The 23,918-nt window shown below is 36.6% G+C and overlaps 1 protein-coding gene across 1 annotated transcript in view; it reads left to right on the plus strand.

Moving 5' to 3' along the window:
• The first annotated feature begins 123 nt into the window (after positions 1-123).
• Positions 124-23,918, plus strand: part of TRAPPC11 (trafficking protein particle complex subunit 11) — a 49,039-nt gene continuing 25,244 nt past the window's right edge. The window contains exons 1-18 of the mRNA XM_041752330.1: positions 124-314; positions 3,063-3,287; positions 4,661-4,830; positions 5,688-5,758; positions 6,576-6,690; positions 10,526-10,625; positions 10,974-11,047; positions 12,731-12,827; positions 14,451-14,584; positions 15,210-15,357; positions 17,302-17,395; positions 18,562-18,641; positions 18,749-18,827; positions 18,910-18,964; positions 19,311-19,456; positions 19,893-19,954; positions 20,065-20,197; positions 21,025-21,155. Coding sequence (XP_041608264.1) covers positions 3,084-3,287; positions 4,661-4,830; positions 5,688-5,758; positions 6,576-6,690; positions 10,526-10,625; positions 10,974-11,047; positions 12,731-12,827; positions 14,451-14,584; positions 15,210-15,357; positions 17,302-17,395; positions 18,562-18,641; positions 18,749-18,827; positions 18,910-18,964; positions 19,311-19,456; positions 19,893-19,954; positions 20,065-20,197; positions 21,025-21,155 — 1,893 coding nt within the window. The 5' untranslated portion in view covers positions 124-314; positions 3,063-3,083. The remainder of the gene's footprint in view (positions 315-3,062; positions 3,288-4,660; positions 4,831-5,687; positions 5,759-6,575; positions 6,691-10,525; positions 10,626-10,973; positions 11,048-12,730; positions 12,828-14,450; positions 14,585-15,209; positions 15,358-17,301; positions 17,396-18,561; positions 18,642-18,748; positions 18,828-18,909; positions 18,965-19,310; positions 19,457-19,892; positions 19,955-20,064; positions 20,198-21,024; positions 21,156-23,918) is intronic.

Raw genomic sequence — 23,918 nt, forward strand, 5'->3', positions numbered from 1 at the left:
GCTCCTCGCTTCTCCTATTGGCTCCCCCTGTCCCCACCCCCTAGCCCACTTCCGACGTTTTGCGGCGCAGCGTTAAGTTTCCGGGGCCGCGGTTGGCATAGAGCGCTGTCACTCACGCCCGGAAAGTGCTTCCTGTGCGTGCGCCGGCGGGGACCGGGAAGTCTCGCTCGCGGGGACCGGCGGCGGGGCGGTGGCGGTAAGGACGGGCCGCGGCGTTCTGGGGCGCCCGTCCTAGCCCCCCCCACCACCACCCCCGCTCTCCGGGTTGGCGGCGACCGGCTACAGCTGCAGCGGGCCCGGGGCGTGCGGCCTGGGTGAGTCCGGCCCCCGGAGACCGCCGCGGGAGCGAGCTAGAGCTCTGAACAATGCTGGTGTTTCGGGGGCGGGGGGAGGGCTGCGTTTTCCTTCTGCTTCTGCAGGTGCAATGCCTGGCATTTGTCGTCCAGCTCGTAAAGAGAAGACGCACCTCTTTCTGGGGCCTTCGGGGGGCGGGGGCGGAGGCGGGGGTACGGTAGCGTCTGCCTGGAGGGCTGCAGCGTTCTTGCTCGCTGAGCTCATTGGGCCCCCGGGGCCGAACGCCGAGCCCCCGAGGATGGTATCTTCCGAAGGAGGGTGGTGGCTTCACGTTCTCAGCACGGTCCCTGCCCCGAATTGTCATTCCTCCTGGGATCGTTTTTGTAGCCCTTCCTGTAGCCTTGCGTACTATATACACCCCCGAACCTCCATTAATTAACCTCCACGTTGCCCCCCCCTTTTTTTAACCTGCCACTTTGATGAGGTCGCCTTTCTTTGCAGTATGTCATCCTTTTCAAGAACCTTCCTTATGATTTTCCATGTCAGCTTCCAGTTTACTCCCCTCGCGTTACATGATCTCTCCCATCCAGAGTGTTTTCGACTTTTGCACCTTGTTCCAGGTCATATAGCTCGTTAGTGGCTCCACTGGCTTCTCCCAGGAGATCTGGGAAGTCCTACAGGCCGTCCTTAAGATCCACACACCTCGGGGCAGCCCGGGTGGCTCAGCGGTTGAGCGTCTGCCTTTGGCCCAGGTCATGATCCTGGGGTCCTGAGATCGAGTCCCACGTTGGGCTCCCTGCATGGAACCTGCTTCTCCCTCTGCCTGTGACTCTGCCTCTCTCTCTCTCTCTCTCTCTCTCTGTCATGAATAAATAAATAAAATCTTAAAAAAAAAAAATCCACACACCTGTCCTTCGCCGGTGTTCTTCCCTTTGCTGTAGAATAAACAGTACCATCGCAAGGGTCAAAAGCTTTTAAAGTAGTATGTGGCAAGAATTTCTCATACGGTAATTTTGGGGACAGAACTGCAGTTATCTCAGCTGGGCTGTCCATTGTGCTAGCCAAGGAGCCACTTCTGGCTATTGAGCATGTGAAATTGGCTAGCCTGATTTGTGATGTGCTGTCAGCGTGGAATACACATCATCAGATAATGGAGACTTAGTACAAAAAAAAAAAAAAAGTATCTCATCAATAACTTGTATTAATGTTGAAGTGTTAATATTTTGGACGTATTGGTTAAGTAGAAAAATAGAATCTTGTTAATGTTAATTCCACCTGTTTCTTTTTTAATATGACTAGAAAAATTTAAAATTACGTGGCTCATAACTTCTTTTGAACAGCTCTGTGATTTAGAGCTTCATAAGTCATTTCCAGGTCCCCTTATTTCCACTCCCATGTTCAGGGACCACAGCTAATTCTCATGAGCCTCTGGGTTTTTTAAATGTATTTATTTATTTTTTAAAAGATTTTATTTTTATTCATGGTAGAGGAATAGAGAGGGAGGCAGAAACAGGGGAGCCCGATGCGGGACTCGATCCCGGGACTCCAGGATCACAACCTGGACCAAAGGCAGGTGCCCAACTGCTGAGCCACCCAGGGATCCCCAACGTCTGGGGTTTTTAAATGAGAGAATGGATCTTTAGGGCTCTAATCTAGATTCTTTGGTATAAAGCACAGTTCCCCATATAATATGTTTTCACCACCTCTTTTTAATGTTCACCCCAAATTCCTTAGAACTAGAAATTTTCTTTCTTTCTCTGAACTTATGATCCTTTGTCCTCATAGCATAATTCTGTCTGGAAAATGTCTGCTTAAATAGTTATAAAACTTTTATGTCTTGTTGAGATTTATCATTTCTGATAAGCTGCCCATTATTGCTTCAGTACGTAAATGTGAAAAGCCTAATGATATTTTGAAAATTAACTTTTCAGTTAAGAAATTTTTGGTTATCAAGTTAGTAGCATAGTGCTTTTCCCTTTTCATAGAAATTATATTTTGAGTTTTACTTGATATACTAGTAAAGATCACTTTTGAAAAGAAACTTGGTACATGATTTTGGAAATGAGAAGTGATCTTTATAATGGCAGTTTTGTTTGGAATAAGCACATTTTTATGTAATTGCTTTTCTAACGTTAGTGTGTGGTAGGATTTATTATAGACTAATTCTCAGCTGAAGGACACAGTATAAAATCCCTCCTAGAGGTTTTCATTCATTGTTAGTTTTTCTCTTCTAGATTTTCTTCTAAATAGTACACTTTACATTAACTATGGAGAAGTGAAAAAACATAGCTATTTAGAGAACTAGCATATTAGTTTAATAATTTCCCGGGAATTCAGGAATTAGATGCTAGTGATTACAGAGAAATTAGCAGTAGTTGTATTTATTGTGTATGTAAGACAGCAGTTACTTTTCTTTATATCAGAAATGGGTCATGAGACCTATTTTAGTTTGATCACCTTCCTGCTTTCTTGGTCTCATCCCACAGTTCAGTTCTGTGTGCATTTGAGATGTTACTGAAAGTACTGATTTGACTTGAAGTTGACTACAACCTTTGTAACAAGAGATTTTTAAAATATATAATACCGATAGTTATTCAAAAATTGAAGCTTTCCATTTTGTTCCCCAAATTTTTATTTGCTCAGCAGTTTGCAGACACTGGAAAAGAGTCTTGCCTTTTTGTAATGTTTTATAAATGGTGGGGGCTCCTCTATTAGATATGGATATGGGCTTTTTAAACATTTTTAACGTATTTACATTTGTATTTCAGATTTTTCTTGACGCCTCGAACATGAGCCCCACACAGTGGGACTTCCCCGTGGAATTATGTTGTCGGCCTATGGCTTTCGTTACCCTTACAGGCCTGGATGTAGTTTATAATGCTGTTCATCGAGCTGTCTGGGATGCTTTCTGTGCCAATCGGAGGGCTGATCGGGTGCCAATTTCTTTCAAGGTGCTCCCAGGTGACCATGAGTATCCCAAATGTAGACCTAAGGTAAAGACATGATTGCATGGGGGCTTTTCCTTCTCTTTCTCTCTTCCACTGTATGCATGGATACCTTTTTCTTTTCTAATGTCTGTGCTGGAAAACCCTGAGTTTTTTGTTCGTTTGCTTGTTTGTTTGTTTTTTGAAATAAGATTTTATTTGTGAAAAAGTCAGAAAGAAAGACAATTTTTTTTTTTTTTTAAAGAAATTGAAATACAATACTTGGAGCCACTTTAGTCTACAAATAGTCCCAACCCTGGCCACCCAAAGTATGATTCTGGGAACAGTAACAACACCTGGGAACTTTTTAGAAATTAGGAATCCAAGATCCCTACTAGACACACACTATTTGGGAATCTGCATTTTAACAAATTCCTGGGTCATTTACATACATATTAAAGTTTGAGACAGATTGAGACAGAAAGGTCTAGACAGTGGCCAAACATCTACTTATATTCCTTAGTCTTTTTATACACTGTTGGAATTATTGCAAAGTCAGGAAAAAACATAAATACGCTTTGGAAAATGACAGGCCTCCAGGAGAGACGGGGGAAGGATAGGGAACAGAAGGGTGAGGGGTGCTGAGCTGGGAGAGAGGAGTCATTGCCAAGGAGCACTGGTCTTCTGGCATCTGACCTGTGGGAAGTAGAAGGTGCTGCTTGCTACTTCTTTGATTCTTTATCTACTGTTGTCAAAGGCAGAATTATTTTTCTTTGAGAAACCTCAGAGGTAAAACCTTGAGTTTATCAAAGCTATGGTTGTAGTGATGCATTAAGAAAACCCAAGACTTTTTCATTATGTAATACACTAATAGTTATATTTAATGACAGCTATTTTTTTTAACCCCAGAGGAAAAATTACTTTATAATTATCATTTACAATTATAATGGATTTTCTTTTTTTTGCATTTGCTTAAAACCCTTCGTAGTCTACATTAAAGCCTTCTCTAAAAGGAAGGTCTCACATTCCCCATTTATCATTACCAGTATCATTATGGAATCCATGGCCTTTGCAGTTTGGTTCGGTTTCACACACATCATTTGAACACGTGCTTTGTGTTAGGTACTAGGAATTATGCAATAGACTGGTGACAGAAATTTAAATAAGACATGGTCTTACTACATTTCTGTATTTAAGAGTCATCCTTCATTTTTTCTTCTCTTCCCAAGTAAGGCAAATGTGGCCCTGGCAATATGTCTTTGAAACAAATGGAGCCATTTTGGCTCTTATGTCATCTCTGTAAGCCTGAATTACCTCATCTTAAAAAGGTGTCATGTGTATGTCGAATGAAATGAATGAGCACAAAGTGCTTGCCATTCGGTGACAGGTGGCTTTTGCCTGCTGCTGTTAGGAGTGCGTTCAGCTTTTTCCTATGTTTGCAGAGAACTTCATATGAATGGTACATTCCTAAGGGGATCTTAAAGACCGGCTGGATGAATAAACATCTGAATCTGGTGCCCGCCCTGGTGGTTGTGTTCTATGAGCTGGACTGGGATGAGCCTCAGTGGAAAGAGAAGCAGTCTGAGTGCGCTACCAGAGTGGAAATAGTCAGGTACGGTCTACTCCATCTTTGCCATGTATCAGGTGGTCCCGAGTAGGTTGCATGTGTCTTGTTTACTAACATTTATTCAAAGCAGCAGTGTTCATTTGGGAATTGCTGACCTCCTGTGACCCTTGTTTATTTCCTGACAGGTAGCTTAACATGAATGCTTAACCTCTGTAATGCTTAAGTGTGTGAAGAAATTTAGAAGACATATTAGTTGGAATCTTCAAATGCTTTTTTCTTACATTCATGATATTTTGGGGGAGGTATAGTAATTTGCTACTTGTCTTATAAGACACTTGTTTTATCACCTTTCCTGTTTGAAAATAATTTTCTTTGCATGGCCAGTCTATAGCGTATCACCATAAAGAAATAAATGGCATTATAGCTTTTACATGAAAGTAGATATTAAACTTTGTTTTTAAAGCAGATTTTTGTAAGGATTAGAAGCTTGATATGAGAGTATACTTTTAAAACTTTTAAATCATTGTACCATAGAAGTTTCTTTGTATGCAGGAAACATTTCCCCTAATCTTGGGGGTTTGGGGGTTGACATTTATCTTTCTTCAATTGAATTATCAAGCTTGTACTTTAAGGTTTTTTTTGTTTTAAGATTTTATTTATTTGAGAAAGAGAGAGTGTGCATGAGTGGGGTGGGGGAGCAGAGGGAGAGGGAGAAGCAGACTCCCCACTGAGCAGGGGGCCAGAAGCAGGGCTGGATCCTGGGACTATGGGATCGTGATCTGAGCCGAAGGCAGATGCTTACCTGACTCAGTCACCCACACACCCCTACGTAAAGTCTTGAATGCATTTTTAAAAGTCAATTTTTGTTATATGTAATTAATTTTATTATTTTTCCATTGCAGGCAAAGTTTACAAGGGAGAAACACAAAAGTCGCAGTGGTTCTGATTCAGAAGAAAACTCCTTTGCCCCCAGGTATCACAAGGTTAATTAATAATGAATTAATTGCTTTATACTTCCCATTCTTATTATCAGGAAGTATAGTTTTTGATGTTAAAATCTTTTATGCATTCAATTTTAGGAAAGATGGTGTGTTCACTTGAAAAAATACTAATAATGCATGAATAATGTCTTAGAAAAAGTTAAAATATTAAACGAAAATTAATATTAAATATAAAATGTTTTTCTCCCCCAGTTCCACTTACCTCACTTTGTAGGCATATATCAGTTGATGTAACAGCTATTCACTTGGTTTTTAAAGAAAGAATGTTATTTACTTATCAAAGATCAGTTTAAAATTCTTCCTGTGATTTTTTTTCTGAATTTGCAATAGGACAAAGAAAAATGCGATAGGATTTTTAATTTCTTATAGGAAAATGTCTTAGCTTCAGATGCTTATTTCTTCTACATTCTAAGACTTTGATAGGCCAAAAATGTTTTTTGTTTCTCTTTTGAAACTTGTGCATCTCAGTTTTAGAAACCACTTTCATGGATTATTGCTTCCATTTTTGGCATAGTTATGTAGCATATCTGTTGGCATTATTTGGCCTATCTTGGCTCAGTAGAAAGTTCCATAGGATTTTCCTGACAGGTATGTACTGTGACTTCTGAGAACCACCACCACCCCCCCACCCCCCGAGCTCTCAAGGATCACAGGAGGCCTTTTGGCATAGTGAAAGGGGGATTGTGTTTTTTTCCCTAATTATATTGCTTAGATTTGGGGAACCATTTGTTTAGAAAAATACATGAATCACTTTATTTCTCTTTTTGTCTTGATGGGATTTGTCAACAGGAGAAGATGTCACTGCATCAGAAAGAGCCGCAGCTTTATGTAATGCGTGTGAACTCTCAGGAAAATCTTTGTTTGTACTGCCCCACACTGACCACCTGGTGGGTTATATTATAAGGTAACTAAAGATCTTAAACATTTTTTTCTTTAGATTATTCAGAGGCATTGAAAAATTGGTTGCTTAGACTCATTAATTAAAAGACATGTTTTTGAGAAAAAAGTCAAAGAGTACTCAGGTTTTGAGGCAAAAACACGAGTCCCCTTTGTCAACTCCTTAACCTCCACTTCCTTATTGGGACCACAGCAACAACTTCCTTAAGTTTCTGTCCAGACATCTCTTTTAATATAAAAATAATTGTAATCAGGCAACACATGGTGAACTGCCACTTAGCATTACCTCATTAATGCCATATATATATATATATATATATATATATATTCCATGTTAAAAAATATATATATTTGCATGTTTTTCCATTGTATTTTTCAGTAACCACTAGATGTCCTCTGATGATCTGTTTGTCCTTTTATAGGATAGTGTCTTCATTTCTGGCCTCCATTGCTTCATTTTCAATATGTTGATGTAGATATTTAAATAATTTTTAAGATGGATCTGAGGCCCACCATATCTTATGAAAGGCATCTGGCTTGGGAACACAACAATATCTCACAAAATCTGTGACCGTGATCCATTATTTTCTAGCATTTAGTGTTGTAGAAAAGAAGTATTTTTTTTTTTTTCAGATTTTATTTTTTTATTTGAGATAGAGAGGGGGGGAGTGGCAAAGGGAGAGAGACAAACAGACTCTATGCTGAATGCAGAGCCTCATATGGGGCTCAGTCTTAGGACCCTGAGATCATGACCTGAGTCAAGATCAAGAGTCAGATGCTTAACCGACTGAGCTACCCAGGTCCCCCGAGAAGAAGTTTTATAATAGTAAATTTTGACCAAAATGTATTTAGATATGAACCTTTTCATTGATTTTAGCTGTTTTTCCTTGAACTGCATACATGCCCCCTCTCAAGCCCAAGAACAGTGTAGTTGATCTTTGATTATTGCCTTGCAAGATGATGTCCTGTAGGAAGTAATGTGACATTCTCATTGGCCTACCAATGACATGGCTTCTAGGAAAGAGAAGTATAAATTCAGAAGGAGAGAGCTTGAAAAGGCAACAAATGAAAGGATGAGTTGCAAGAAAACCTTAATGCAGTTAGCAAATCCAATCTCCCCCCTGGAAGCAGTAAATAGTGGCATGGTTGGTTACTCAGAAAGTCAGATTGGTAGTGCTCTGGATAAAGTTGAGCTGATTGCCCAGAATGCAGGAGGGGATAATGAGTTTTGTCTTTTAACGGTGTGTGGTGACCCCGGGGGGGAACACAGAACGGAGCCCATACATAGATACCTGGTAGCACACCTGCACTGCTTTTCCTCCTTGGAGGCATGGCCCAGCCGCCCACCAGCCTTTGACTGCCCCTCCAGGCTCTCAACAGTTCCTCTTGGACTTTGCACTGCATGTACTCTTTCCCTGTTCCCAGTGCTGTTTCCTGTCAGTGTGCTGTCCTACTAGCTCCTAACTTCCAGCTCCCCTTTCAGGGCTCTCTTACTCAACTTTTAAGGCTGAGTTCACATGCAGACTTGAGTAAAAGGCCATTGTCTTCAATCCTGCCTCTTAATCCATTGACTCTTGACTACACTGAAGTGGGCCTCCAGGGAACATGGCTAATGCCTGGAAACACTTACCTGGACCCCTACTGAGACTTCTTTCCTGATGCTGGCATCTGGGGGTGGAGTTTGGGGATGCTGCTCTGCATCCTTCCATGCACAGGAAGCCCCATACCGGAACCTGGTCCGAAACACCAGTGGGGCTGAGGTTGAAAAACCCTGCCTCAACGTCTTCTTCAGCTTTCAGATTTAGTACTGTCATGGACACGAGAGAAATAGACATTGTGGCTTCTGCCCTTTACCACTGACTGCCCTTACTCAGAATAATGCCTCATTTAAGGAATGCAAGCTCAAAATGATTGATGTATAAGAAGTAAGTGCTCTGGACCCAGGACCTCCAAACTATGGACATGAGCACCAGGGGTGAGACAGTCCACACGAGATGAGGGAAGATGTTAGTAGACCCTTTCTTCATATTTGCATTTTATCTTAAGAGAGAGGGTAATGCTGAGTATCTCTAAATCTCCGTATTCAGTCTCATCTGGGAGTCTCATCATTGACAGAGTTGCTGGTGGTACCCTCACTCATTTGTGTGCTTTCAGAACATTTTGATGTTTTGGGGCTCCTGGGGGGTTCAGTCGGATAAGCATCTGCCTTCGGCTCAGGTCATGATCCTGGGGTTCCATGATCAAGCTTCATGGTCGGTCGGGGGGCAGGGGGGTCAGTTGGCTCTGTGCTCAGCAGGGAGCCTGCCTCTCCTCCTCCTCCCCACTACAACTCTCTGTAACTATCTTCATCTCTCTCAAATAAATAAAATCTTTAAAAAAAACAAAACAAAACACTTTGATGTTTTAAGTTTACAAGCTACAAGATGTCAGCGATTTGGTTAAATTTTTTGTGTGTGTCTGAGCAGTAGAATGTATATAAAACTTCTCTGTGATGTGTTGAGTGATGGTGAGAATTGTTTGTGCTTTAAAGGCTCACTGATCATTCTGAGTCAGAATACTTAAAAGAATTGCCAAACTTGTGATGAGTTAAGCATTTTTCTTTTATAAAAATATGTGTTCCAAATCCTCAGGCCTTTCTTCTTAGGACAATAGACTGTCAATGTCATGCTAACCAGATTTTTTTTTTTTAAATCTTATTTTGAAAAAAAAAAAAACATATTTTGCCTTTAAAGCAAAGGGTACCCATTTATAAAACGTTATACATTTTCAGCTTAGGTTAATATATTCTTTCAAACAGTATGGTTCAAAGTTAGAACCTAATTCTAATTATTTTCATGTTTTAACATTTTAAAAAACTGTAGTTTTAGGGATCCCCGGGTGGCGCAGCGGTTTGGCGCCTGCCTTTGGCCCAGGGCGTGATCCTGGAGATCCGGGATCGAATCCCACATCGGGCTCCCGGTGCATGGAGCCTGCTTCTCCCTCTGCCCGTGTCTCTGCCTCTCTCTCTCTCTCTCTCTCTCTCTGTGACTATCATAAATTAAAAATAAATAAATAAATAAATAAATAAATAAATAACTGTAGTTTTAAAGATTGTTTTAAAAAATCTTACCTTAGAAAGTATGTTGAATATTTAAAGTTTTGGCTTATCCATTTTTTTTCTTAGCATATTTTCCTTAGATATGTCTAAACTCTTTGAATACAGCTTCAAAATTCTGTTTTATTCTGAGGAGGAAAAACCTTGAAATCCAGCTTTTTCTATGAATTTAGCTTTTTTTCATGACCTAGGGAGATATTTCTAATCCATGCTTATTTTCATGAAAGGAACTTTGAGTTTTCAATCTGTGGTCACATTTTCTTTGTTCCTATGTTATCTCAAAGTTAGGGAATGAAGCAGGATTTGAATCCCATAAATGCTACTTCCCCCTCATTTGCCAGTTTTCCTTTATGGTCTTTTTACCATTAGTTTTCTTAACCTTTAACCTTAACTATTAAAAGCACAAAAAATAAAGATTCAGTGAATATTGGAAATCTGTTTCTTTCACACTTCTTATAAAACGAAAGAGGTGGAAGTAATTTTAGAGATTACTTAATTTCTACGAATTATAAAACAGTTATTTTTATCAATTACTTGGATTGTAAATAATTCTCAATGGCTTTGGGGTCTTTACATTTTTTATTTAGAAATTCAGTATATTTTATGTTACTTTTGATCTTTATCATGCAGTAAACTAGATATTATCTCTGTCAGAATTTTATTTTCAGGTCTTACAAATATGATTCTTGAGAACAGTTTGGTTTAAAATAACTTTAGTGTTTGAAAATGTTGATTCTTTTTTAAACAGATTAGAAAATGCCTTTTATGAACATGCACAGACTTATTACTACACTGAGATCAGAAGAGTGAAATCTCATAAGGAATTTTTGAATAAAACAACACACCAGGTACAATACTTTTCCAAAGAAGGAAATAATAGAAGCATTCTAGAGCAGATTATTCATCATTATTTTCGAGATTATTAAATCTGTAATGCTTTGATGTTTTTAATTGGCTTCTATACTTTTCAAGTTTATTTAAAGCTTTTAAAAACTAGTTTGTCTTTCTGCTTTTTGCCCTATTTTACAGATAGCTTTTTATAGCTTCCTTAACTATGCTTGTTTGTTGGAATATTTCTAATCTTTAATTTTGAGTATTTTCCTTAGTACTTTTAGGACTCCTCTTAATAAATATTGTAATTATTATGTTTTAAGAGAATGTGTATAATAATGATTTTTTTCTATTCTCTTTTTCAGCTTTTATTTGTTAGACATCAGTTCAAAATAGCTTTCTTCAGTGAGTTGAAACAAGATACACAAAATGCTCTGAAGTAAGTTTTTAACAATTGTCAGGGATCCCTGGGTGGCTCAGCGGTTTGGCGCCTGCCTTTGGCCCAGGGTGTGTTCCTGGAGTCCCGGGATTGAGTCCCGTGTCGGGCTCCTGGCATGGAGCCTGCTTCTCCTTCTGCCTGTGTCTCTGCCTCTCTCTCTCTATGTCTATCGTGAATAAATAAGTAAAATCTTAAAAAAAAAAAAAAAAGTTTTTAACAATTGTCAAACTAAATTTTTCTTATTTATGTTAACAGTAACATATAATGGCAATTTCTGAATCTCAACCAAACTTTAATTTTAAAATTTTATGTTTGTTACATTCATATATGTAATATTTAATTTGTTTAGAGATGAATAGATATAATATTTTGAGATATTTAAAACATTTCCATTTTATTATCAGAAATAAATTTCATAGTGTCATAACTTTCTGGTCTAATTTAATTAAATTTCATGATCTAAAGGAATATATTAAAATTCTTCCCATCCTGTTGACTACTTGTATGTTCAGTAAAACTTTTGTGTTGACTGATTTCTATAGTTACATACATATTAAACATTATCTAATGCTATGAATTTCTTAATATGCATAGTGCATTTATTTAATTCAACTCTGATTTTATTTTTAATTTAAAATTTTTTTTAAGTTTATAATACCTCTCAGCCTCGTTTTTAATACGAAGGCACTGCTTAGAAGTTTTAAAGAGTAGTTGTGTATGTGTTGGCAGTGGTCATGTGTTTTATTCTTTCGCTTTTACTGAGCACAACTTAATAAAACATTTTTTTCTAGCTTTGACTCAATATTTTGAAGATTGACAGCAGTGTAATGTAGTGATAAAAGCCAACTATATATCCTAAAACTGAAGAGAGCCTTAGTGTACAGGGCGGAAAAAATAAAAATGAAGCTGTTATTCAGAGAAATATTGCAGAAACATTTTCCTTTTTTGTAATTGTTCAGGTGGTGAATACCAGATTGTGTTCTCTAAATCTCAACGACTCCATACGATTACAACTGGCTTTAACGTAGTTTATATTTCTTTCCCATGGTATTAGTAAAAAACCTTCCATTCTAGTTCTACTGGAAAATAATCCTGGGAAAAGAAAATTTTTACCTGAGATTTCCTGGTTGCCTTCCATCCTCAGGGTAGGCCTCCTTCTAGAAGTCTCTCCTTTCCCACCCCAATGCGCCTTTTCTAGCTCATGCTGGCAATGAGCAGCATTCTCTGAACTTGTGGAGAGACTAGGGTTTAAAACCCATTGACCTGTGCTTGGTCTCCTTAGTGGCTTCTTTGCTGATACAATTTGTTTGTTGGAGAAGCTCATAATGGTGGTTTAAAAAAAAAAGTTTTATTTTTTTAATAGAATACTAATTTTTTAATGTAATTCTAGACAGTTGTCCACTTTCGTGTTCAACTTATTTTCTGGCCCTTATCGACAGAAGCTAGTGACAGAACAATGTACATGTGATGGTTCTGTTCTTAGTGATAGGTTGTTGATTCCTCCCACATGTTATTAATTAATAGATCGTTTTTCAGGAAATCAGTGATCACTATATGTGAGTTTTTCTTGAGCTGTTGAGTACTAAGAAATGTTTAGTAAATATTGTTTCATTTCTAATAACTTATTCTTGGGAGTCTCTTCTTAAAATTGATAATTAATCGTGTTCCATATGTTTATATTAGGAATTATAGGACCGCCTATAATCTTGTACATGAATTGAGAGCCCATGAAACTAATATCCTGGAAATAAAGACTATGGCAGGATTTATAAACTACAAGGTAATGATTCTACTGCAAATAAAGGAAACTTGTCTTTAAATATTAGATGATCTTTTTGAAATTTGAAAACCAAAATTAGTTACTTGCCCTGAAAAGTATTTGATTAATTGTGTTCTCCTCTTTTTATATCCCTTGTTTCAAACAGCACCCTGGTTCTTACCAGCCTAACTGCAATACTTGGTTTTGAGTTTATGGGTCTGGGAGTTCTCACTTAGAACAATTTTACTTTTGTGAAACTCCCTTAGGAGGGTCTTCTGTGTTTAAGTGGGAGCAGGAGAGAGTGAAAAGAAAGCAGCCTGTATTACTGAATTTTGTAAGATGCAACAAACCAGAACTTTATAAGCCTTCCTTGGTTTAATGGCACCGCCATATGAAAGGTGTTTCTGTTCACCTCAGAGGAAACTTTTATACCTGTTACTTGAGCATTTTAAGATTGCACATAGTAGAATTAGATGCCCTCAGAAGGCAAGTGAAGGCTTCTTGTTTTGCTTTTAATCTTTCCACATTCATCTTTTAAAGATCACTGGCACTGGGATGGTGGCATGAGGGCATATAGATGCTGGAATTCACTATTAAATTGTTACAACGTCTGTGGAGAATATTTTTGCAATGACTACCCATTTAAAATGAGTGTTTCCTTTGACCTAGCAATTCTGTTTCAGGAAATTTATCTGATGTATGTGCTAAGACTTGTAAATCACATATGTGAAGAAATTTATTGCATCTTGTAATAGAAGAAGATTGGAAATAACCCAGCAATAAGTGTATGGTTAATATAAGTTATAACCCCAGACAATGGAATATTCTACAACTATTAAGAATGAGACAGCTCCGCTTACTGATATGTAATATTAGATGAAAAAAGTAAAGTACAAAACAGCATATTTAGTGTGATGCTATTTGTTTAAAAAGTATAGTTTATATATAAATGCACATACACTTGTCTGTGTGTATACTGTATCATGGAACATGCTGGAAGCTGGTTGCCTCTGCAACAGGACATTGGATGGCAGATGGACAGGAATGGATGAGAGACTTAACCTTTCACATATTCCTTGTACCTAAAATATAAAACTGATGATAAGCCTCTGGAAATAAATTTAGGTTTTGTTTCTTCTGTTTTTCCTTTTATGTTACATAGATACAGATTATTACTGTTCTGAAATAGCATTCCAGAAAAAAAAGTTTTCAAGAATTTCTGTAATCCTTGTTTGATATGGAGGCTACTGTGCTCTGTGGTACAGAAAATCTTTAGTTTTCTGACAATTTTAAAACTGAAAGTCTGTCCTAGAAGAGATAGTATTTTATTTTTGCCCATCTTTATGTTCTTCACTGGGTATAATTTTTTTGTATTCTGTTCTGTACTTTTAATAAGCTTTGCTAAGGTATGCAGTAGTTTTAGTACAAATACAGAATAATTTTATTTCGTTAACCAGGGGAACACAACCTCTTGTTTTAGCTTAGCCATTCCAGTAGAGAAAATCCATGCTATTGCCAAGAACTGAAGAGAGGAAATTTAATTGTCTTTTTAAGGTTAATCTCACATTTTACATATTTTTAAATGAATATGCCTTTTGACTTTTATTTTCTTCTTTATTTTGGGGTTGATTTTACATTTTGCAGATCTGTAGGCTGTGTTTTCAGCACAACACCCCTTTGGATGCAATTGCTCAGTTCCGAAAACACATTGACTTGTGTAAGAAAAAAATCGGAAGTGCAGAGCTGTCTTTTGAGCATGCTGCATGGATGTCTAAACAGTATGTTTTAAATTGTACTTTCAGAATTTTTTTTTCTTTAAATAGGTGGGATTGGAGGAATGGAATTAGCATGAACTTTGGTTCTAAATTGAGCTAAGCTTTTTGTCAGTAAATAGGCTTTTGGACATCTAGCATAGGTATGTTTCCAGTAATAGTTGATATTGATTCATAGAGTTCCTTAATAGAAATCACTTAATTCACGGAGCCATCTCTTTTATTCAGTGTATATTTATGGAGTTTCTACCACGTGCCTAGGTACTGAGAATATAACTGGGAACAAAACAAAATCTCTGCTGGCATGGAACTTGCTATTCAAGACTGATGTTTAAAAATTCTAAAATCAGATTACTTCCAGAAGCATGAATGTGCTTGAGTTGTGGGAACTATGTTGACATACTCTAATGGTATATTTAGAATCATTTGCTAGTACAGCAGAATTGACTTAAATTCAGAAGTTATCTGTAACCTATAATTAGTGTGTAAATGCCAACAATTTTTACAGTTCATCAATAGCATTATTTTAACACAGTCTGCTGAGGTTATGTTTCCACAATGAATAATTATTAGAAGTAGGCTTCTTTTTCTTTTTCATCCTTTTTTTATTTCTTGATTTTTTTTCTTTAAGATTCCAGGCCTTTGGAGATTTATTTGATGAAGCTATTAAGTTAGGGTTGACAGCTATTCAAACTCAGAATCCTGGTTTCTATTACCAGCAGGCAGCGTACTATGCCCAGGAGCGGAAACAGCTTGCAAAAAGCCTCTGTAATCATGAAGTAAGTCACCCACTCTGGTATTATCTGGCACTAAGGAAATGTATTAATCGTCTCTCAAAAGAAGATAAGACTAATTGATGTTCATATTTTTTTTCCCAAGCCTTTTAATATAATCAGTTTTTATGTTTTATATTTTTGGGAATTACAATTATTTTCAGTTTTAGCCTGAGTACTCCATTCTACCTGTGGATTAAGCAGAAGTTTTTCTCTAAAGAACTGACTTATGATTGGCAACAAGTTAGTGATTTAGACAAAAACAAATTACTTTGAAATAAAAGTCACAGTTTAGTCCGTGTCATGCTATAACTCCCATCAATCACTGCTGTAGGAGTTTGAAAGACTTTGGAGGAATGTGCATTACTTTGACGCACCAGAGAGGGTAACTTTGGACTTCTCTTCCTAGGGTTTTCACGGTAGAAAATTCTTAAGAATCTGTTCGAGGCATAATGTCAGTTACAGTTTCTTAACTTGACATTTCATTCTGTCCTTGTGGGTGATTATCGTTAGATACCAGTTTCCCCCTAAGCACCTTTAAAATAAGAATGTGGTGTATATATGTATAAATATATTTACATTTGTATCATTCTATCAGGTTACTTTCTTTTAAAACCTGCAGCTTTCTTCTCTGAAGATAGGTGAATATTATCAATGGTGCTATTTAAAAAACTGTTCCAAAACCAGTTTACACATTCATACTTAAAATGTTGGATTTTTTTTCTTTAAATCATGATATAACCAGACTGTTTTCTACCATGTTATTTGCATGTGATTTATAACTTCATTACATGTTTTATATTTAAAAGTTTGGCATATTAAAATTTATTTTTTTTATTTTTTGGCATATTAAAATTTAAAAGGTGATTAAAACTAGGCTTTTAAAGGATATAAGGAAAAAAAAATAAAGGATATAAGGAAATGGAATTAACAAATATCCTTTGTTGGGATGTAAAATAATATTTCTGCCAAATAATTTGAGAAGCCTCAAAATCATGCATATCCTTTTGATCCAGAATTCTATTTTCAGGAAGTCTCAGGCAGATAAGAGATCCTAAGAGATAAGTACTAAGATTTACTTATAAAGTTACTTGGACAGGCTTATTAATCATAATGTAAAATATAATTAACGAGATGAACAACATAAATTTATTAAAATGTTGAACAGCAGGCAGCCACAACACATAATGTTTTAGAAGAATATTTAACAATGTGAAATTAAAAAAAAAAAAAAACAATGTGAAATTTACATAATATATTTAAATGAAAAAAGCAGGTTGAAAAAATTTTTAGTTGATGACAAATATTTGCCTACAAAATCTGGAAAACTAATGTATACTTTATTAGTAGTGGTAGTAGGTTTATAAATTAAATTTGTATCCTTTTCCTTTGGGATGTTTTCAGTATTTCTGAACATGTACTTGCATTATATTTTGGTTACAGAGGAAAAAAGTTACAAGAAAGAAAAATAAAGTGGTGGAAATTTGTAAATTCTGGAGCCAAACATCCCTCTCTAACCAATACCAGGTTAATACACAAGTGATAAAGAAGGGAAATAGTATCTTCTTTTTAAAACACATTATTTTTATTTGCACAAAAAACATTTATATATATGGAATAAACATCAAGCATAATTTTCATATGTTTTTACTGGTTTATTATATAGCAAAGGTGCAAAGAAATGTAAAGGAATTAGTTACTATGAAATCATTTGTCAGAATCAGGTTGATTTATTCAATTTAATTTTTACAAGACTGCCTAAGTTAAATGGAGCATTTTATTTATTTTAATTTTTTGTGAAAATTTAATGCATGTTAAAATATTCACAACTTTGATATCTAAGCATGTGTTTGGTATTCGTATTTATGAGAATGTTTTTATTATGTCAGAGATCAAAGGCAAGTGTGACAGGTTAATGAAGTCTTATTTAGGGTGTGTTTTACTTTACAGGCTTCTGTAACCTATCCCAATCCTGATCCGTTAGAAACACAAACAGGCGTTCTTGACTTTTATGGACAAAGGTCATGGCGACAAGGAATACTAAGTAAATAATTTTTCCCTCCTCCCTTTTCTCTCAACCTCAATAAGGACATATTACTATCACAGTTTTTCCATTGGCTATGTAGGCCATAACAAATTATGTTGAGGTAAAAATGTGTGTCTTTGAAATAGCCTTTTAAAGATTTTCAGTTCAGAGTGCCTGGGTGACTCGGTTGCGTGTCTTCTTTCAGCTCAGATCATGATCCCTGGGACCTGGGATCGAGTCCTTATCGGGCTTCTTGCTCAGCAGGGAGCCTGCTTCTCCCTCTTCTCAATGCTTGTGCTGTCTCTTTCTCTCTCACACATAAATGAATAAAATCTTTAAAAAAATAAAAATAAAGACTTTCAGTTCTCTAGTTTTTAGGATGTTTTGTTTGTATTACTACATCTTAGAATAGCTTTTAATTAAACGTGGTTGTGATGAAAACATTTGGATGTCTCTTATCTTAAATGACACAATAGGCCACTTTGGTCTATTTAAATATTTTAATTCCTGTTAATTTTGACGATTTATTATATTTGATCTTTTATTTATTTATTTATTTATTTATTTATTTATTTATTTATTTATTTTTAAGATTTTATTTATTCATGAGAGACACACAGAGAGACAGAGACAGGCAGAGGGAGAAGCAGGCTCCATGCAGGGAGCCTGATGTGGGACTCGATCCCGGGACTCCGGGATTACGCCCTGAGCTGAAGGCAGACGCTCAACCACTGAGCCACCCAGGCCTCCCTATATTTGATCTTTTAAAACAGTATTAACATGTATCACCTTAAAAATTTCTCTGCATCTTTTTGGGTTTGATGCATACTTAATTTGAGTCATTTCTGTGGCAATCAAACCTAAATTGTTAAGAAATTATTTTCTTTAATCTCCAGAAAGTATATTCTGTATTGAGAATGATGTTGATATTATTCCTCAGGTGATTGATTCCACTGGGCAAGAGAATGTTGAGTTCAGTAATGTTCTCTTCAGAACTGAGATCATAGAGAAGCTCCCATGCTAATAAAGTGGTCTCTTAGGGTCTTTAAAATTCCAGAATGTTTAAGAGTCTTAAATACATTATATTTAAGTAAAGGATTCAAGGAGTGTACACATCCAATGTTGATGTGAAGGATTTGTGTTAAATGAGCTATCTAAAATGGGTTGCGTCTTATCTTACACAGGTTTTGATCTTTCTGATCCTGAAAAAGAGAAGGTGGGAGTTCTTGCCATTCAGCTGAAGGAGAGAAGTGTTGTTCACTCTGTAAGTTTGTTTTTTTTTCCCCCCAATATAAACTTTTTTGTAGTATCGAGGCATACATGAGATAATTTTTTATTGTAATGTTTCACACTTTTTCTCTCTTATAACAGGAAATGATAATAACTCTTCTAAGCAATGCTGTTGCACAATTTAAGAAGTATAAATGTCCAAGAATGAAAAGTCACCTAAGTATGTATCCAGAATAGACCACAGTTTCATGCAACTTCGAATAATTTAGAATTATGTATATAAAATCTTTTTCACTTTACAGTGGTTCAAATGGGAGAGGAATATTATTATGCAAAGGATTATACCAAAGCTTTGAAGTGAGTCCTATTCCTCATTTATTTTTATAAGTAATCTGATTACCTTACAGCAAAATTAGAATAAAAATGTGTTTTGAAGGATTTAATATTTCCATATTTATTTCTATTTCCATTAAACTCCATTTCTGTGTTTTGTTTTGTTTTTTCAAGTACTATCTGCCAGTACAATCATTCTCAAAGTCTTAGGAAATCTCATGTTAGCTAAATGTGAAAATACCTATTAAACTATTTCAGTAAGAGTTCCTGATGTGTACAGAAAATAAGTCAAGTACATTGTTTCCTCCATGTCTTCTGGGGCTTTCTTGTGAAGCTGTTTCAGCGCGTCTGACATTTTGCCTTCTATCAGGTTGCTGGATTATGTGATGTGTGATTATCGGAGTGAAGGATGGTGGACCCTGCTCACGTCCATACTGACTACAGCTCTGAAATGCTCCTACCTCATGGCCCAATTAAAAGATTATATTACTTATTCCCTAGAACTCCTTGGAAGAGGTAACTTGGTATTCTTTCGGTTAAGTCTGAATCTTTAAAATTGTTTAGCATCTTTAAGTTTTTTAAAACTGAAAGAATAATTCTCAAAGCCTTGACCATACTTTTAGCACGCATACATCGGTCTGCCAAGTGAAGAGACTCATACTTTTCACGGAACTTACTATATCAGAGGTCTCATGATAGCGTGATAGTTGAGAAGATCAAAAATCTTTTTTTTTTTTTTTTTAAATATGTCATGAAATGATTTTCACATCTAGTTCAAAAGAGTACTTGAAAGTGCTGGGGCTAATATAATATAGGAAGCTGTGCTGTTGTACATTGTCTAGAATTTTCCTTAGCCATTTTAGAAGACATTTTAATACTTTGCATGGGGGAGGTGGACTTACTTGCTCATCTTACAGTTAAGAGTTTTTTTCCCCTACCTCTTTCATGTTAGCTTCAACTCTGAAAGATGACCAGAAATCTCGGATAGAAAAGAACCTCATAAATGTTTTGATGGTAAGTCAGAGTTCTTTATATAACGTATGTCCTGGGGCTATGTATACCTAGATCTGTATCTGTGTATTTTGTATCACTAGCTGAGCGAATTGTACTCTGTGTTGATGCAGAATGAAAGTCCTGATCCTGAACCCGACTGTGATGTCTTAGCTGTAAAGACTGCTCAGAAGCTGTGGTCAGACCGGATCTCCCTGGCTGGTAGCAATGTCTTCACCATAGGGGTGCAGGACTTTGTGCCATTCGGTGGGTAGCTAGCACCTGCAGCATTGTTTCAGAGAAATCATCCTTATTGCTACAAAATGAACAGATGCAGGATCTTATGTATAAAAGCCAAGGAAAGAATGTTCAGAAACATCATCCTACAGATAAAATTTTGATTGGTTTTTCTTTCTCCCCCTTGACTTAAAAAGATCTTCAAAATTCTAAATACTTGGCTTATGCGTTAAAGTTTACTTTGTTCATTTGTAGTTCAGGTGTGATTTGAAATGCATTTGAAAAGATAGTCATTCTTGGGATGCCTGATTTAGTGTCCAAGCGGTGGCTCAGCGGTTAAGCACCTGCCTTCAGCCCAGGGCGTGATCCTGGAGACCCAGGATCAAGTCGCACATCAGGCTCTCTGCATGGAGCCTGCTTCTCCCTCTGCCTGTGTCTCTGCCTGTGTCTCTGCCTCTATCTGTCTCTCATGAATAAATAAATAAAATCTTAAAAAAAAAAAAAGAAAAAAGACAGTCATTCTAAAAGTTTATTCTGTAATGCATAGGGCAGGTATTTTGAAATAAGTTAAAAACAACAAAATGTTTTTTTTTCCCCCTTTAAAATCCTGTGTTAGTTAACATTTCAGGAGGAACTCTGTTTTTAGAATTAAAGGTGGTTTTGAAGTTAGACTTTAGTTAATTTTTTTTTTTTTTTAATGAGCTACATTTATGTCTGTTGAAACGCTTCAGGGGGACCATTCAGTAAGGACATTCAAGGTAGGTGTTTCCTTCCTGAAGACTAAGTGTGGATCAGAGAATCATGGGTCTGTGTCTAGAGGGTCTCATAGTGTGTGACTCCCTTTGTTTTATTCCTAGTACAATGCAAAGCCAAGTTTCATGCCCCAAGCTTTCATGTCGATGTTCCTGTGCGGTTTGATATCTACCTGAAGGCTGACTGTCCACATCCCATTAGGTTTTCCAAGCTCTGTGTCAGCTTTAATAATCAGGTAACGGTACCTCTTACTGTGCTTTTACCACGTGTATCTTACTGTAGCTTGCATTAAATTAGATGAAATGAACTTAGTGAATCTTAGGTCTTAAATGGGTTCATAGTAACGAATGGACTTTGGTAAAGTCTATTTGAAAATAAGTGTATTTATAATTCCCAACTTGTGTATTAGCCATTCAAGTTTTACACTTTTCCCTCTTTAAGTTTTGTTTTTATTCCATCCTTATGAGATATAGGAACTTTATTTTTTGCAATCTATAACATGAATTTCAAATAAGATTAATCAAATATAATCTAATTTTGAAAATTACTTGTTTTACATCCTAACACTGGTATTAGTTTTTTATTATGAAACGTAAATGGTTGATATCAAAGAAACTGAAGTGGAATAGATGGATATAAAGTGAAAAGTAAGTATGTGCCCTCCAGTTCCTTTCCTCAGAAGTGATCACTATTAACCTCCTGAACAGTCTAGACATTTTCTGTGTATGCACATATAAGCAGCTTTTTCTTTCTACAGAACTGGGATTATATATGTTTGCACATTTTTACAGTGTATTAGAGTGTTGTCAAGTACTTGATTACATTCCAGATATTTCAGTTACAAGCTCACTTTATAGATAATTATCTTCTGGTCACTCAGAAAGTATATTAAGCTATTAACTAGCAAGCATTTAACCAGAGTTACAGTATTCTTAGCATGGTACAAACCTGAAAACAGGGATCCCTGGGTGGCGCAGCGGTTTGGCGCCTGCCTTTGGCCCAGGGCGCGATCCTGGAGACCCGGGATCGAATCCCACGTCAGGCTCCCGGTGCATGGAGCCTGCTTCTCCCTCTGCCTGTATCTCTGCCTCTCTCTCTCTCTCTGACTATCATAAATAAATAAAAATTTTTAAAAAAAATTTAAAATTTATAAAAAAAAAAAACAAAACCTGAAAACATTTAGTGTATGTCAGCCACGTTGCAATGGAAACTTTTGAGGGGCAGGGGCCAGTAGGCAATGAGGACTAAGTTCCATGACGTAGGCTACAAATACAGTTATAGTAGATGTGCCAAAGAAGAGGGAGGAAATTTCAAGGCTGAAGATGAAATGAAGATAGCTATAAAGCGATGGAAAGGAGGAACATGTTTGGCAAAAGGAAATGCATAATGGAAGCAGGGGTGTACATTCTGGGTTTGTGGGCGGTGGAGACTGCAGCCTCCCAAGGGCATAGGGTATGAGCTGGGGCAGTGGGATGTGAGGCCGCTTGGCTTGAAGGAGCTTGAAGAGTTTATCAGGGATTGGCTAATAAGAAAAGTATCTTCAAATACTTGAAGATTTACCCATTCATTTACTCATGTTCTATTTATTGGATGGTGGTAAAGAAAGAGCTTTACCTATTTTAATAGATTTTTTTTGACTCTTCATGATTGAGAAATAGCCTTGGAATAGGATCAGTTCAATGAACTGGGGTCACCGGAAGATCATTGTGTTTTCTTCAACTTTGAACCATCACCTAACGATTCTTTCTCATTAGTTTGAGAATTTTAAAGCAAGAGCATGGAATTTATTTATTTTATTTTATTTATTTATTTTTAAGAGCATGAAATTTAGAATTTAAGTTATGAAATAGAAGTGATCTTACAGAAACCAACTGGAGCCTCTTTCCACAAATCCAGGGACTAAAGTGTGAGGATTTGCATTAGGATGATAGTGGTGGCAATGGAAAGAAAGAGATGCAAGAGGCATTTACAAATAGAGAAGTCTGGATTGCTGAGTGCATTCTGTAGAAGATAAAGAAGGGGGATAGGATGAATAAACAGCCCCCGCCCCACCAAAAACTATTTGTTTGTTTTATAGTTAAAATGTATCTACAACATGATGATTTGAAGCACATACATATTGCAAAATGGTGACCACAAACAGTAAGGTTCCTTCATATCCATCACCTCACATAATTACCTTTTTTTGCAGTGGGAACATGTATGATCTGCTCTTTTAGCAGCTTTCAAATATATATATAATACATTTTTATCAAGTATAGTCGCCATGCTGCACATTAGACCCCCAGAACCTATTTGTCTCATAACCGGAAGTTTATGCCCTTGGATCACCATTTCCCCTTTCCTCCACCCTTTGGCATCCACCATTTTACTCTGTTTCTATGAGTTACTGATTCCACATGTAAATGAGATCACTCAGTAGTATGACAGGAGATTTTGTACGTGATATTAGTCCTTGGATTGGTCTTCCTTCCTCTTAAAATTCCTTCTCATGTTTATGACCTTAAAAGCCTCACTTCCTCAGGGACACCTCCCAGGCCTATCTGATCGATTTACCTAGCCGTAACCCTCCATAGTACTTATCACAGCTGTGGTTTCATTTTTGTTAGTGTGATTAGTTGGTAGCTTATTTGTTTTCTTTATTAGGATGTGAGCTTTCCTAGGAGAGAGAATTTTTTTTTTTTTTTTGCTCAACTATGAAATTTGTTTTTGAAATATTCTAAATATGGAATTAGAGGATGAATAGGGTGATTCATGTTTTACTTTTCCTGTTATATTCTACTATTCCATTTCTCCCACCCCTTTCCTTAAACAACAAACAACTTTTGTAATTAAAGACTAACTTAAAATATAAAAATAAAATGTAAAGCAATTAATTTTTAAAGTTCTATTACGTTCCAATGTGGTATTTGAAATCTAAGAGACAAATCACAAGGAAAAAAGTACTTAGTTTTCAGAAGCATGGGATAGAATGAAAATTAGAGGGAAAGGTTTAAAC

The sequence above is a fragment of the Vulpes lagopus genome, chromosome 4 (assembly GCF_018345385.1).
Source record: "Vulpes lagopus strain Blue_001 chromosome 4, ASM1834538v1, whole genome shotgun sequence".
Lineage (NCBI taxonomy): Eukaryota > Metazoa > Chordata > Mammalia > Carnivora > Canidae > Vulpes > Vulpes lagopus.